This window comes from Bos taurus, chromosome 1 (genome assembly GCF_002263795.3).
Source record: "Bos taurus isolate L1 Dominette 01449 registration number 42190680 breed Hereford chromosome 1, ARS-UCD2.0, whole genome shotgun sequence".
NCBI classification, from domain to species: Eukaryota; Metazoa; Chordata; class Mammalia; order Artiodactyla; family Bovidae; genus Bos; species Bos taurus.
The window spans coordinates 66,819,887-66,833,682 of NC_037328.1; the positions used below are offsets into that span (position 1 = coordinate 66,819,887).

Below are 13,796 nucleotides of genomic sequence, written 5' to 3' on the forward strand. Positions count from 1 at the left end.
ACTGTACTGAAATACTGGTTTATCTAGGCAGTGTGACTTCGGGGTCTACAGTTCACAAAAGTCCTCCAATAAGCATTTACTTTTTTTTCTATTTTAAACGGGTACTTTCCTAGGTGCAGAGATTACTTTGCAATGGCACTAGAAACCAAGACTCCGAAAGAGCATTCTTAAGGCCTCGGCCAAAACGCTGGACCGTGCGGGGCGGGACGAGGCAGCTACCCGCCGGGTCTGAGCGCTACGCACGACCCGCACGTTCCGCTCATCGCTAAGGCCCTGCCCACAGGGGCCGGCAATCACGCTCACGTCATGCACGCCCCGCCCGCCACCCTGCCACGCACGGCCCTCCGGCTCTGCCCTCACCTTCCACAAGCCCCGCCCACCACCCCGCCCACGGAGCTCTCGTCCTCACTTTCCCAGCGCTCGGTGACATTGAGCTCGCCCGCGCCACCGCCGGCCTTGGGGCACTGTGCTGGTCGGCGGAGTAGGCGGCCATGGGGAGCCTCCGCGGCCTGCGCCTGGTGGCTGGTGAGACGCGGGCGGCGCTGAGGGTGGGCGGGAAGCCAACTTGGCCGCTTTGGGTGAAGGAAGCCTGCAGCCCAATTAGGCCTGGTAGTTGCTTGGTTCTGTTACGCATTCCCCTCAGGTAGTTCGGGATCCTGTTTGCAGGGTAGTAATAGTGGGAGAGAGCAGGGGCTGAGCGCGGAATTGGTAAGCAGACATGCGTACTAGACAGGAGTGACCCTCGCACCAGGCTCTACATTCACCCAGCTGCCTCCAACTTAATGAGCCCTCGTTACGATCAGTTTCGCGACCCCCCCAGGCCCTGTGAGTCAGTTCTTTAATGCACCTGCCATTCCTAGAACTGGTGCTTCAGCTTTCCATGAGTCTTAGTGTCCTCCTCACTCCCACCCCCAACCATCTCTAGAGTTTATCCCTCAGAGAAAATTTCTAGTCTGGGGTTTCCTACCCATTTGGTATCTGATTTGGCAAGAGATTTAAGGTCTCCCAGCATAGTAGTATTTGGTTTCCTAAAGTGGGGAGAGGACACATTTCTTTTAAATAATTCTACAATAAAGTACTTTGAATTTCTTAGAGGAAAGTGTTACGTAAACGCAGGACATGCGTTTTGTTTTCCTTGTAGACATTTGTATAATGACTTTTGGGAGTCAGAACTTAATTAGCCTTCTTGGGAACCAACAGAGCCTTTGCTTACTAGGGGCTTAGAAATCAAGAGTATTTGCCTTTTGACTGTTTTCTAGCACCGGGGCAAATCACTCTTTTGGTCTTGTTCATGAACTTTGATAATGTGTAATGATTGATTCCTTAGTACCAAAAAGTTGTTTAATTCACATTTTAAAGAGAGAATCGCCTTAAACTTAGTGATTGAGATAATGTAAATGAACATTGCAAATGTAAATGAAATAACGTAGAAAAAGTTATCCTTTGCATGGCTTATTTCGCATTTCAGTGGAGAATAGGCAGGAAAACTTGTTTCAAACTAAATATTATTTATTTCCTTTAAAACAAATACCCTTTCCACTAAAGAAGATTGATTTGTTCAGTTTTGATGAACTAATTTGCTTAAAATCTTTTGTATACATCCAGTTAACCTTTTTAGTAAGGTAAGCAAAAGAATCTCTGCTCTCTAAAAAATGTCTTGTAAAAGGGACTTTGACTATGGAACCAAGACTGAATGTTTTTAATTAGTTCATGTTCTTGCCTTGAGAATATTAATACATTTATGCACTATAAGGATTCCAAAACCTCTTGCAAACTTTTAAGAACTTTACTATTGAGCACTCAGTCAAAATAAAATTCCTTGAGCACTTTAAGGACAATTTGTTTTACTCCAGATAGATCCTCTAAGGATGTTATATGAGCAACTCTTTCCAAAGGATCTCTGAATATCTGATATTTTGTGAGCAACTCCAAGCAATCTGCTCTTTCACTCACTTTTGCCCATTTTATGTCTAAATACTTTCACCTGCATTGTTTTATATGATTGATTATTCATAGTAGCCCTCTTAGGTAACTCTTATCATCCCCTCCCTATTTTACAAATGAATAAACAAAGGTCTGAGGGTTAGATGACTTGTCCCAGTTCACTTCATCATAAAATATTAGTCAGGAGATGAGTCAGTGCCCTCAAATTCTGGAACTTGTACTCTTTGCTTTGTTCGAGCTGCTTGTTCAGATATGTATGTACATGTATTTCTCATGGCTGACAGGGTCTATTTGGTGTGAAATGGAAGAGTCATCAAATGCAGGTTTACTTTGAAACTGAAGCAGTCATTCATATGCAAATAGTTTTCAAGTAAGAAGAGTGATTTAACTGTCAGCCTTACTAAAGGAATGGTAGATCAGATAGAAACACAATCTAGGCATACTTTACTTATCCAGAATATTGTTTGGAAGGCAATGGCAACCCACTCCAGTACTTTTGCCTGGAAAATCCCATGGACGGAGAAGCCTGGTAGGCTGCAGTCCATGGCATCGCCAAGAGTCAAACACGATTGAGCGACTTCACTTGTACTTTTCACTTTCATGCATTGGAGAAGGAAATGGCAACCCACTCCAGTGTTCTTGCCTGGAGAGTCCCAGGGATAGGGGAGCCTGGTGGGCTGCCGTCTATGGGATCGCACAGAGTCAGACACAATTGAAGCAACTTAGCAGCAGTACTTTAGGTGAATGAAATTTCAAAAAGCCAGAGCTTAATCCTTTAGATGATGGACCCTTATTTTTAATCATTTCTGTTGGAAATCTATACTTCCTTTAACAAACAAAAAGAATGTAGACTTTTATGATCTTGGTTTTGTTTTGTCAATGTAGCTGTAGAAATAGATCAGTGTTGTTAACTTTTGGTTCTTGGACCTCTTCACAGATAAGAGGGCCTATGAACCTTGGAAATTACATTCGAATTTTTATGGTTGTATGCCTGTCTGGAGAAGAGAGGATCCATAGCTGGCATCCATTTGTTATTGTTCAGTCACTCAGTTGAATCCGACTCTTTGTGACTCCATTGACTGCAGTACACCAAGCTTCCTGTCTTTCACTATCTCCTGGAGTTTGCCCAGACTCATGTCCATTGAGTTGATAATGCCATCCAACCAACTCTTCCTGTCTCCCCCTTCTGCTCTCAATCTTTCCCTGTAGCAAGGTCTTTTCCAACGAGTTGGCTCTTCGCAACAGGTGGCCAAAGTATTGGAGCTTCAGCTTCAGCATCAGTGCTTTCAGTGAATATTGAGGGTTGATTTCCTTTAGGATTGACTGGTTTGATCCCCTTGCAGTCCAAGGGACTCTCAAGAGTCTCTCCAGCACCATAGTTCGAAAGCATTGGTTCTTTGGCACTCGGCCTTCTTCATGGTCCAGCGCTCACATCCGTATATGACTACTGGAAAAACCATAGCTTTGACTGTAGGGACCTTTGTTGGCAAAGTGACGTCTCTGCTTTTTAATACGCTGTCTAGCTTCTCTTCCCAGGAGCAAGCATCTTTTAATTTCATGGCTGCAGTCGTGTCCCCAGTGATTTTGGAGCCCAATAAAATTAAGTCTGTCACTGTTTCCATTTTTTACCTATTTGCCATAAAGTGATGGGACTGGATTCCATGAAGTTACTTAGTTTTTTGAATGTTGAGTTTTAAGCCACCTTTTACACACTCTTCTTTCACCCTCAAGAAACTCTTGAGGTCCTCTTTCTTTTCTGCCATTAGGGTGGTGTCATCTGCATATCTGAGGCTATTGATATTTCTCCCAGCAGTCTTGACTCCAGCTTGAGCTTCATCCAGTCTGGGATTTAACATGATGTACTCTGCATATAAATTAAATAAGCAGGGTGACAGTATCAGCCTTGAGGTACTCCTTTCCCAATTTGGAACCAGTCCATTGTTGCATGTCCAGTTCTAACTGTTGCTTCTTGACCTGCATACTGATTTCTCCAGAAGCACGTCAGGTGGTCTAGTATTCCCATCTTTTTAAGAATTTTCCACGGTTTGTTGTGATCCACACAGTCAAAGGCTTTAGTGTAGTCAGTGAAGCAGAAGTGATATTTTCTGGAATTCCCTTGCTTTTTCTGTGATTCAGTGGATGTTGGCAATTTGATCTCTGGTTCCTCTGCCTTTTCTAAATCTGTCTTTGCATCTGAAAGTTCTTGGCTCACATACTGTTGGAGTCTAGCTTGAAGGATTTTGAGCATGACTTTGCTAGCATGTGATATGAGTGCAGTTGTGCTGTAGTTTGAGCATTCTTTGGCATTGCCCTTCTTTGGGATTGGAATGAAAACTGACCTTTTCCAGTCCTGTGGCCACTGCTGAGTTTTCCAAATTTGCTGGCATATTGAGTGGAGCACTTTCACAGAATCACCTTTTAGGATTTGAAATATCCTGAAATGAAAAACCTAAAAGCTGGAATTCCATCACCTCCACTGGCTTTGTTCATAGTGATGCTGCCTAAGGTCCACTTGACTTCACACTCCAGCATGTCTGGATCTAGGTGAGTGGTCACACCATTGTGATTATCCAGGTCATTAAGACCTTTCTTGTACAATTCTTCTGTGTATTCTTGCACAATTCTTCTGTGTATTCTTGCCACCTGTTCTTAATATCATCTGCTTCTGTTAGGTCCATGACTTCCCTGGTGGCTCAGACGGTAAAGCGTTTGTCTACAATGTGGGAGACCTGGGTTCGATCCCTGGGTCGGGAAGTTCCCTGGAGAAGGAAATGGCAACCCACTCCAGTACTCTTGCCTAGAAAATCCCATGGACAGAGGAGCCTGGTGTCCATGGGGTCACAAAGAGTCAGACACGACTGAGCGACTTCACTTTCTTTCTTTTTGTTAGGTCCATACTGGTTCTGTCCTTTGAGTCCATCGTTGCATGAAATGTTCCCTTAGTATCTCTAATTTTCTTAAAGAAATCTTTAGTCTTTCCCATTCTATTGTTTTCCTCTATTTCTTTGCATTGTTCCCTAAGGCTATCTTATCTCTCCTTGCTATTCTTCGGAACTCTGTGTTCAGATAGGTATATCTTTCGTTTTCTCCTTTGCCTTTTGCTTCTCTTCTTTTCTCAGCTATTTGTAAGGCCTCCTCAGACAACCATTTTGCCTTGTTGTATTTCTTTTTCTTGGGGGTGATTTTAGTCACTGCCTCCTGTACAATGTTACAGACTTCATCCATAGTTCTTCAGGCACTCTGTCTTATCAGAGCTAATCCCTTGAATCTGTTTGTCACTTCCACTGTGTAATCACTGGCATCCATTACTTAGAGCAATCTGTGCTAAGGTAAAAAGCACTTCTATGATGATTTGTAATTAGGTGGCTAGTGACCCATGCTACTGTGGGTACCATGAGGGTAAAGTGGGTCTGTTTTTACTCTGTCTTCACCACTTACCAGTGTCCAGCTCATAGTAGATAGACAGTAGATATTTTTTGAAATAATTTTTTAATATTGTATTATTTTTTAAAGATAAAAAAAAAACAATTTTAAAGATAATTGTTTTTACTTTCTATACAATAATTACTACCCCAAAGGAATGAAATGGTCTTATAAGTATGTTTATTCACACCTTCAAAAAGTATTTGCTGCCCTAAACTCCTTTGACTTAATAGGAGATTTAAAAATGAATTTTTTATTATTATTATGCCAATGAAGTGGGCCATGAACAGCCTCCTTGTCAGTTTAACTCATGCCAAAGCATTAGAATCAAGAAATAACTTAGAAGTCATGTACCCTAATTTTACTGATGAGGCCAAAGAAGGAAATTGACTTGGGAAGGGTCACACAAGTACAAAGCTGGGAATATCTCCCAGCTCCTATTCTGATTTTATTTCTACTACAGTAAGTCCCCTGCATGTAAATGAGTTCCGTCCCAAGTCCAGTTTACCCATAAGCCCAACAAAGCTAGCCTAGGTACCCATCTAACACAATTGGCTATATAATACTGTTGAAATAGGTTTATAATACTTTTCACACAAATAATATATACAAAATAAACACAAAAAAACATTTGTAATACTACAGTACAGTGCCTTGAAAAGTACAGTGGTACAATACAACAGCTGGCATACAGGGCCATGTTTGCATCTTTGAAAGTTCACAACTTGAAGATTCTTATGTTGGGGACTTACTGTACATTCTGCTCCTTCATTGTACTTTTTGTTTGTTCTTGCTAATCAGCCCTAAGTGAGTACATGCCCATTTTTACCATTTTATGCCTCTAGTCTTTGGCTTTGCTTATCACTCCCTCCAAGTCTTGCCAACGGTTTTTATCAAGCAAACACTGTGTGCCCTATTCTCTATGAAAGCTCTAGAATGAGTGGACTGCCATTCTTCCTAGGCTAGAGCTTATTGCAATAAACAGATGTATATAATATATCTGGAGAGCCTATACAAGATAGTAGATATTAAGTGCTAGATTGCAGAACAGATTTTAAATGCTGCTCTGGTGTCCTGATTGGGTTCCTTTTAACTTTACACATATCTCTTTCTAGTTTCACAGTTAGCCTTGTTACATTGGTACCTAGACATCTGCCACGGCGAGGGTTTTTGGCAAAAGCTACAAATCAGGGCTTTTCCCCACCAGCCCCCTCCCGAGCATTCAGAGAAAGGAAAAGTAGTGTATGTTAGGGTTATCTACTGAAGGCTCCTTTGAAACAAAAGGGATGGAAGAGTGACATGAGCAAAGGGGCAGTAGAGAGTATGGAAAGGGTGTTGGAGGAGAAAGGGCAGTAGGGAGAAAGGATTATCTTGGATTGCAGGAGGTAATAGGAGATAAAGTATGGCCTTTGAAGATTTTAACCAGATGAATTTGGACAAAAAGGAAACCTTCAAGCAAAAGTCATTAAAAAACATTTTTGGAAAATTAACGTGGTAGCTGCTACCTGTGAAGATATTACTGTAATCCATGGGTGAAGTAATGTGGAAATGATAAAAAAGGAATTTATCTAGGAAGTGTTTTGAAGAAACTATTCATATGACTTTGAGACATAGAGTAATGTAAGGAAGGACATAGAGACTAAAGTGGAGGACTGAAGGAGTATTGCCCCATTGTCAGAGATAAGAGAGTTGGGAAGGAATTTGGCATTTGGGAAATTGGAAATTTGGGAATTTGGCAGAGAGGATGGTGCACTATTGAGTAGGAGATGGCATTGAGTTGTAGGTGAGGATGGAAACCTTTCAATTAAAGACCTGAAGACAAAGGAAGAGTAGAGTTAGAGAAATATATGAGAGCCAACAGTTTTGAGCTGATTATTAAAAGAGGATGGAGGAGCCCTCCATAAGTAGTGTGAAATAGAGGCAAAGATTGAACCCTGGAGGCCTGACATGGTGTAGACAATAGGAAGTGGCAGAGGATATTAAAGAAAGTAGACCCCAGAGGTCGGAGATGAAGGGGGGAATATGGCAGTGTAATGCACAGGAGGACTGAGGCCTTGTAGAAGGATGAGATCAAAGCTGGGAAGAGGAGAGTCTAATAGGTTAGTGATAAGATTCGAAAAGACATATTCATATGACTGGAAAGAGATCACTAGTTTACAGCAACTTTAGTAAATGGGGGAAGGAACATTGTAGTTAATGTGTGTTGATGGGGTCAGGGTAGTAAATACAAGCCACTTAGTCAGTCACTTGAGCTTTGAAAGGAAGGAGATGGTATTTTATTTATAGGAGCTGTTGAGAACAAGTGAATGTTTTGTTCCAGATAGTGGACCCTCAGGGCCACTGTAGTATAATGTGTCAGGAATTCTCATCAACTACCAGCAGATGTGTAAATTGATTCAGCCTTTCTGGAAAGCACTTAAGAATCTTAAGGTTGGACCTAGAGATTATCATACTAGGTGAAGTAAGTCAGAGAAAGACAAATATATCACTCATGTGGAATCTAATTTTTTTTAAAAAGTACAAATGTTATTTCCATAACAGAAGCAGGCTTATAGATATCAACAACACAGTTAGGGTTATCAAAGGGAAATGTTGGAGGGAGGGATAAATCAGGAGTTTTAGAATCAACACACGCACCCTACTGTATTTAAGGACTCTACCCAATATTCTGTGATAACCTATATGAGAAAAGGTTCTAAAAAAAAATATACACACACATGTATATGTATAACTGAATCACTTTGCTGTACACCTGGAACTAACACAACATTGTAAATCAACTATACTCCAATAAAATTAAAATATTAAAAAAAAGAATCTTAAAAGAGTTCATGTCCTTTAACCATTGTATCCTTTAGCCCTCCACTACCAGGATTCTATATAAGAAAATAACCAGAAATGCCATTAAAGATTATGTAGAAAACTATTGATGCTTTTGATCTGTGGTTTTGGAGAAGACTTTTGCGAATCCCTTAGACTGCAAGGAGATCCAACCAATCCATCCTAAAGGAAATAAGTCCTGGGTGTTCATTGGAAGGACTGATGTTGAAGCTGAAACTCCAGTATTTTGGCCACCTGATGCGAAGAGCTGACTCATTTGAAAAGACCCTGATGTTGGGAAAGATTGAAGGCAGGAGGAGAAGGGGATGACAGAGAATGAGATGGTTGGATGGCATCACCGACTCAATGGACATGAGTTTGGGTTAACTCCGGGAGTTAATGATGGACAGGGAGGCTTGATGTGCTGTGGTTCATGGAGTCGCAAAGAGTTGGACATGACTGACTGACTGAACTGAACTGAATTCATTGGAATATTACTTGTAATAGTGAAAAATGAGAAATAAATCCAGCTATAGAGAATGATTGAATTCAGTTTATATCCATTGGATATTATGCAGTATCAGAAGTATTTTTTAATTAATGTCTTGGTAAAGTGTTTGTGACATAAGCAAGATATGGAATTATCTGGTAATGGAAAATGTATATGTTGTGTATAAGTATAGGAAGATGTCTGGGAAAAAATACACCAAGTTGTTACCCCCAGATGGTGTGATTATAGATGCTTTTGTTTTTCTTCATGTGTATTTTTAGTTTCCCAAATTTTCCATTATAAGCAAGCATTACTTTTATAATATAACAGATTCTTTTGATTTGTTTAAGAGTGGGGAGACAGTAGTTGGCAAGAAAAAGGCAGTGGAAAAGATAGATCTAGAGGTTATGAGAATTTTGGTACAGCATCTCTCAGCAAGAAGGATCACAGATGGAACGGTTCAGAATGAAGGAAGAATTGTGTGGATGGATGAAACAGACGCAGAGGTAGGGAATCTGTTCTGTCACAAAACCTATTTAGGTCAACAGCTGAGGTAGAGAGAATTTCAAATAACCACTGTTGGGAGTTAGGGTTAGGGTTAGGGTTAGCTGAGATGTTGATGGGAGGATAAATGATTACCAGGGAGTAGCCCCTTATCACCGATAATTGGGCCCACCCAATACATGGATACTTTTCTTTCCATAAGAGTCCCTGCCCACTCTCCCCCACCACCCCCCAACCTCCACCACCTCAGCTTAAAAACTGGCCAGGTTCCAAAGGTTTATTTATAAATCTATTTTTTGAACTTTTAAGAATTTTTTTCTATGAAAGTAACATTTCAAATGTTAATTACAGTTCTAGCCAGCCCACAAAACTTATGATATCATTGTGTCTTGCCCATTTTTTCCTTACTAGTATTTTTCACATCTGTTAGTTTCTTTCCATTGATACCTATAGGTATCCTCTTTCCTGTACACAACCCACTTGAACTTGTGACACCGCTTAAGAGGATGTTTCCACATTTATGTCTACCCACTTCTGCTCCCTTTGTCCTACTTCTCCCACACTCCTAGCCAGTCCTGCATTCTGCACTCAGATTTATCTACCAGAGTCACCATGGTTAGTTTTAGTTTCCTACTCAAAACTGCTTTGCCTGTTCCCCAAAATCTTTTTGGGGTTTGGCAGACAAAAGGACTGTCACTGTGGAGAAGCATAGACAAACACAGAGTGCTGAACCAGAGTGCTGAACCAGAGTGCATTAGGCCACTATCATCACTTAAGTTCTCAGCACAACATCAGCATGTCAGCAGCAAGGCTTGTGAGCATTGGTTGCCTGGCAGCCAGATCCAAAATTCTATGTCACATACAAGAATAGGGCAAGTCAGTGTTTGAAGCCAGAAGAAATCCATCATTTGTCAGAATAGTTGCAGACATGAGATATCAAGCTGTTAAGGTCTCATCACTGAAGAAGCTCAGAGCATGTTAGTGTTTCAGTCTTTTTCATTTGTTTTGTTGTGGTCAGCTTTTAGGGCAGCCCAGCTTTGCTTCCAATGTAGAAAGCAAATCAGATCAGATCCGATCAGTCGCTCAGTCGTGTCCGACTCTTTGCGACCCCATGAATCGCAGCACGCCAGGCCTCCCTGTCCATCACCAACTCCCGGAGTCTACCCAAACTCATGTCCATCAAGTCGGTGATGCCATCCAGCCATCTCATCCTCTGTCGTCCCCTTCTCCTCCTTCCCTCAATCCCTCCCAGCATCAGAGTCTTTTCCAGTGAGTCAACTCTTCGCATCAGGTGACCAAAGTACTGGAGTTTCAGCTTTAGCATCATTCCTTCCAAAGAAATCCCAGGGCTGATCTCCTTCAGAATGGACTGGTTGGATCTCTTTGCAGTCCAAGGGACTCTCAAGAGTCTTCTCCAACACCACAGTTCAAAGGCATCAATTCTTCGGCGCTCAGCCTTCTTCACAGTCCAACTCTTACATCCATACATGACCACAGGAAAAACCATAGCCTTGACTAGATGGACCTTTGTTGGCAAAGTAATGTCTCTCTTTTGAATATGCTATCTAGGTTGGTCATAACTTTCCTTCCAAGGAGTAAGCGTCTTTTAATTTCATGGCTGCAGTCACCATCTGTAGTGATTTTGGAGCCCCCCAAAATAAAGTCTGACACTGTTTCCACTGTTTCCCCATCTATTTCCCATGAAGTGATGGGACCGGATGCCATGATTTTCATTTTCTGAATGTTGAGCTTTAAGCCAACTTTTTCACTCTCCTCTTTCACTTTCATCAAGAGGCTTTTGAGTTCCTCTTCACTTTCTACCATAAGGGTGGTGTCGTCTGCATATCTGAGGTTATTGATATTTCTCCCGGCAATCTTGATTCCAGCTTGTGTTTCTTCCAGTCCAGCATTTCTCATGATGTACTCTGCATATAAGTTAAATAAGCAGGGTGACAATATACAGCCTTGACGAACTCCTTCTCCTATTTGGAACCAGTCTGTTGTTCCATGTCCAGTTCTAACTGTTGCTTCCTGACTTGCATACAAATTTCTCAAGAGGCAGATCAGGTGGTCTGGTATTCCCATCTCTTTCAGAATTTCCCACAGTTTATTGTGATCCACACAGTCAAAGGCTTTGGCATAGTCAATAAAGCAGAAATAGATATTTTTCTGGAACTCTCTTGCTTTTTCTATGATCCAGCAGATGTTGGCAATTTGATCTCTGGTTCCTCTGCCTTTTCTAAAACCAGCTTGAACATCAGGAAGTTCACCGTTCACATATTGCTGAAGCCTGGCTTGGAGAATTTTGAGCATTACTTAACTAGCGTGTGAGATGAGTGCAATTGTGCGGTAGTTTGAGCATTCTTTGGCATTACCTTTCTTTGGGATTGGAATGAAAACTGACCTTTTCCAGTCCTGTGGTTCTCTATTCTAAATGAGCTCTGAGTGGGAATAAGAGTTCCAATTTCTCTGTGTAATATAATTACACTACCTTATTCTTCTTTATAGTAGGTCTACTGAGCAGCTACAAACATTTGACATATGACTTTATCATAATATAAAATGTAGTATTGATAGTTTACATGTAGGAACTTTGCCATCCTCAGGATAAACATACATTTAGTTTTTTCCACTTGAGACTTACAATTGATTCACAAAACAAACTTTCAGAGTTCTTTCCTCAGACTTGCCATTTCCTATCACAGCAAACATTTCAGGACAAGCAGTATCCTATTTCAGTTCAAGAAGGATTAAATAGGCATTTGTGGGCTAGCATGAGAACCGGCTAAGTATTTAGATAAAAAAAATCTTTCCATGAAACATGAAAAAGGAACATTGTTTCCTCATAAATAATTTGAGAATGGGAATGTTTTTGATTTCCACAATGAAATTTTAATAACTCATCCATTTTATGAGCCTTTTTTTTTTTTGATATATGGTTGATTTACAATGTGTTAGTTTCAAACATACAGCAAAGTGATTTAGTTGTACGTATATATATGTATATATGTTATTTTTCAGATTCTTGTGTTTTATAGGTTATTACAAGACATCGAATATAGTTCCCTGTGCTATACAGAAGGTCCCTGCTTTTTATCTATTTTATTTATAATAGTGTGTATCTGTTAATCCCAAACTCCTAATTTATCCCTCCTCCACCCTTTCTCCTTTGGTAACCATAAGTTTATTTCTACGTCTGTGAGCCTGTTTCTGTTTCGTAAATATATTCATTTGTATCATTTTTAAGATTCCATGTAGAAGTGATGCCATATGATTATTTGTCTTTCTCTGTCTTATTCACTTAGTGTAATAATCTCTAGTTTGATCCATGTTATTGAAAGTGGCTTTATATCATTGAAAAGAGGGATTTTGAACACAGCTAGAGACATGTAGCTCTGCATGTGTGTGCAGGTGTGCCTTGGTCATTCTTGTAGCCTTTGTTCAGAAGGGACTCTAGCTAGTTGTGCTGAAGAGCAGTTCTCAAACATGGCAGTGCATTAGAATCACTTAGAAAATCTTTCTTATGAATACTAATACCAGAGTCCTGTTCACAGAAATTGGGATTAATTGATCTGGGATGGCCCTGTTGGTTGGTTTTTTGTTTGTTTGTTTTTCTGTGATGATTCCAGTATACTTTGAAATCCATCTTTCTCAAATTTTAGTGTGCATAAACATCACTTGAAGGGCTTGTGAAAACATTTTTCTAGTCCTCACCCCAGGAGATTCTAATTTTGGTTGGTGTCTGAGAAGTATTTCCAAGAAGCTCCCAGCTGAGGCTGAATAGCACTATTATAGACTTTAGAGTATATGGTATTGGTTTCCATATGTCCGGCACAAAATAGGTATGCATCAAAATATTGAATGAATGTGGCTATTTGCTTCTGGAAATAGAATGTTCATATGAATGACTTGGATATCTCATTAAAAATACAGATTCAAATTCTCTTAGGTCTGGGGTGCGAGCTGAAAGTCTGCACTTGTAACAAGCTCACAGGAGATGGCAACAACATTTGAAAATAGCAAAGTATGACAAAATATATATCATCATGTATCATTTTCTCATCTCAGTTCCACCAAGGTACCCTAGGCAGATGACCTTCACCTGCACATTTTTGGTCTACCCTGAATTGGGCACATTTCCTATTATACCCCATTTCCTTTTCTCTCCTATTCCAAGAGCATACTGGAGTGCATATGAGTGAGACTGACATTTTTAATGAGATTACATAAAATCTTCTCTAATTTTTAAAATACTTAATATTAAGTAAATATACATTTTTTTCATAGTTTGTATAAAGTAAAAACAATAAGATCTAATTAGGCCCATGTTTAAAAATATTTTTATTTAGAATAATTTTATTTACAGAAAAGTCACAAAGATAGTACAGAGTTCTGTGTATTGCTTACCCAATTACCTGTAATTTTATCATTTTACATAACCCGCAGTACATTTGTCATTACTAAGTAATTAACACAAACTTCATACCTAGCAACATACTTGCAAGAGACCTGGCAGCTGATCTTCACACAGGTTCTAGTGTGTGTGAAAGTTGCTCAGTCATGTCTGACTCCAATTCCATGGGCTATACTGTCCATGGAATTTTCCAGGCCAGAA

At 40.3% G+C, this 13,796-nt stretch overlaps 1 protein-coding gene across 1 annotated transcript in view; it reads left to right on the forward strand.

Annotated features, from left to right (window-relative positions):
• Positions 1 to 425: 425 nt before the first annotated feature.
• Positions 426 to 13,796, forward strand: part of FAM162A (family with sequence similarity 162 member A) — a 41,191-nt gene continuing 27,820 nt past the window's right edge. Inside the window, exon 1 of the mRNA NM_001046592.1 lies at positions 426 to 525. Coding sequence (NP_001040057.1) covers positions 492 to 525 — 34 coding nt within the window. The 5' untranslated portion in view covers positions 426 to 491. The remainder of the gene's footprint in view (positions 526 to 13,796) is intronic.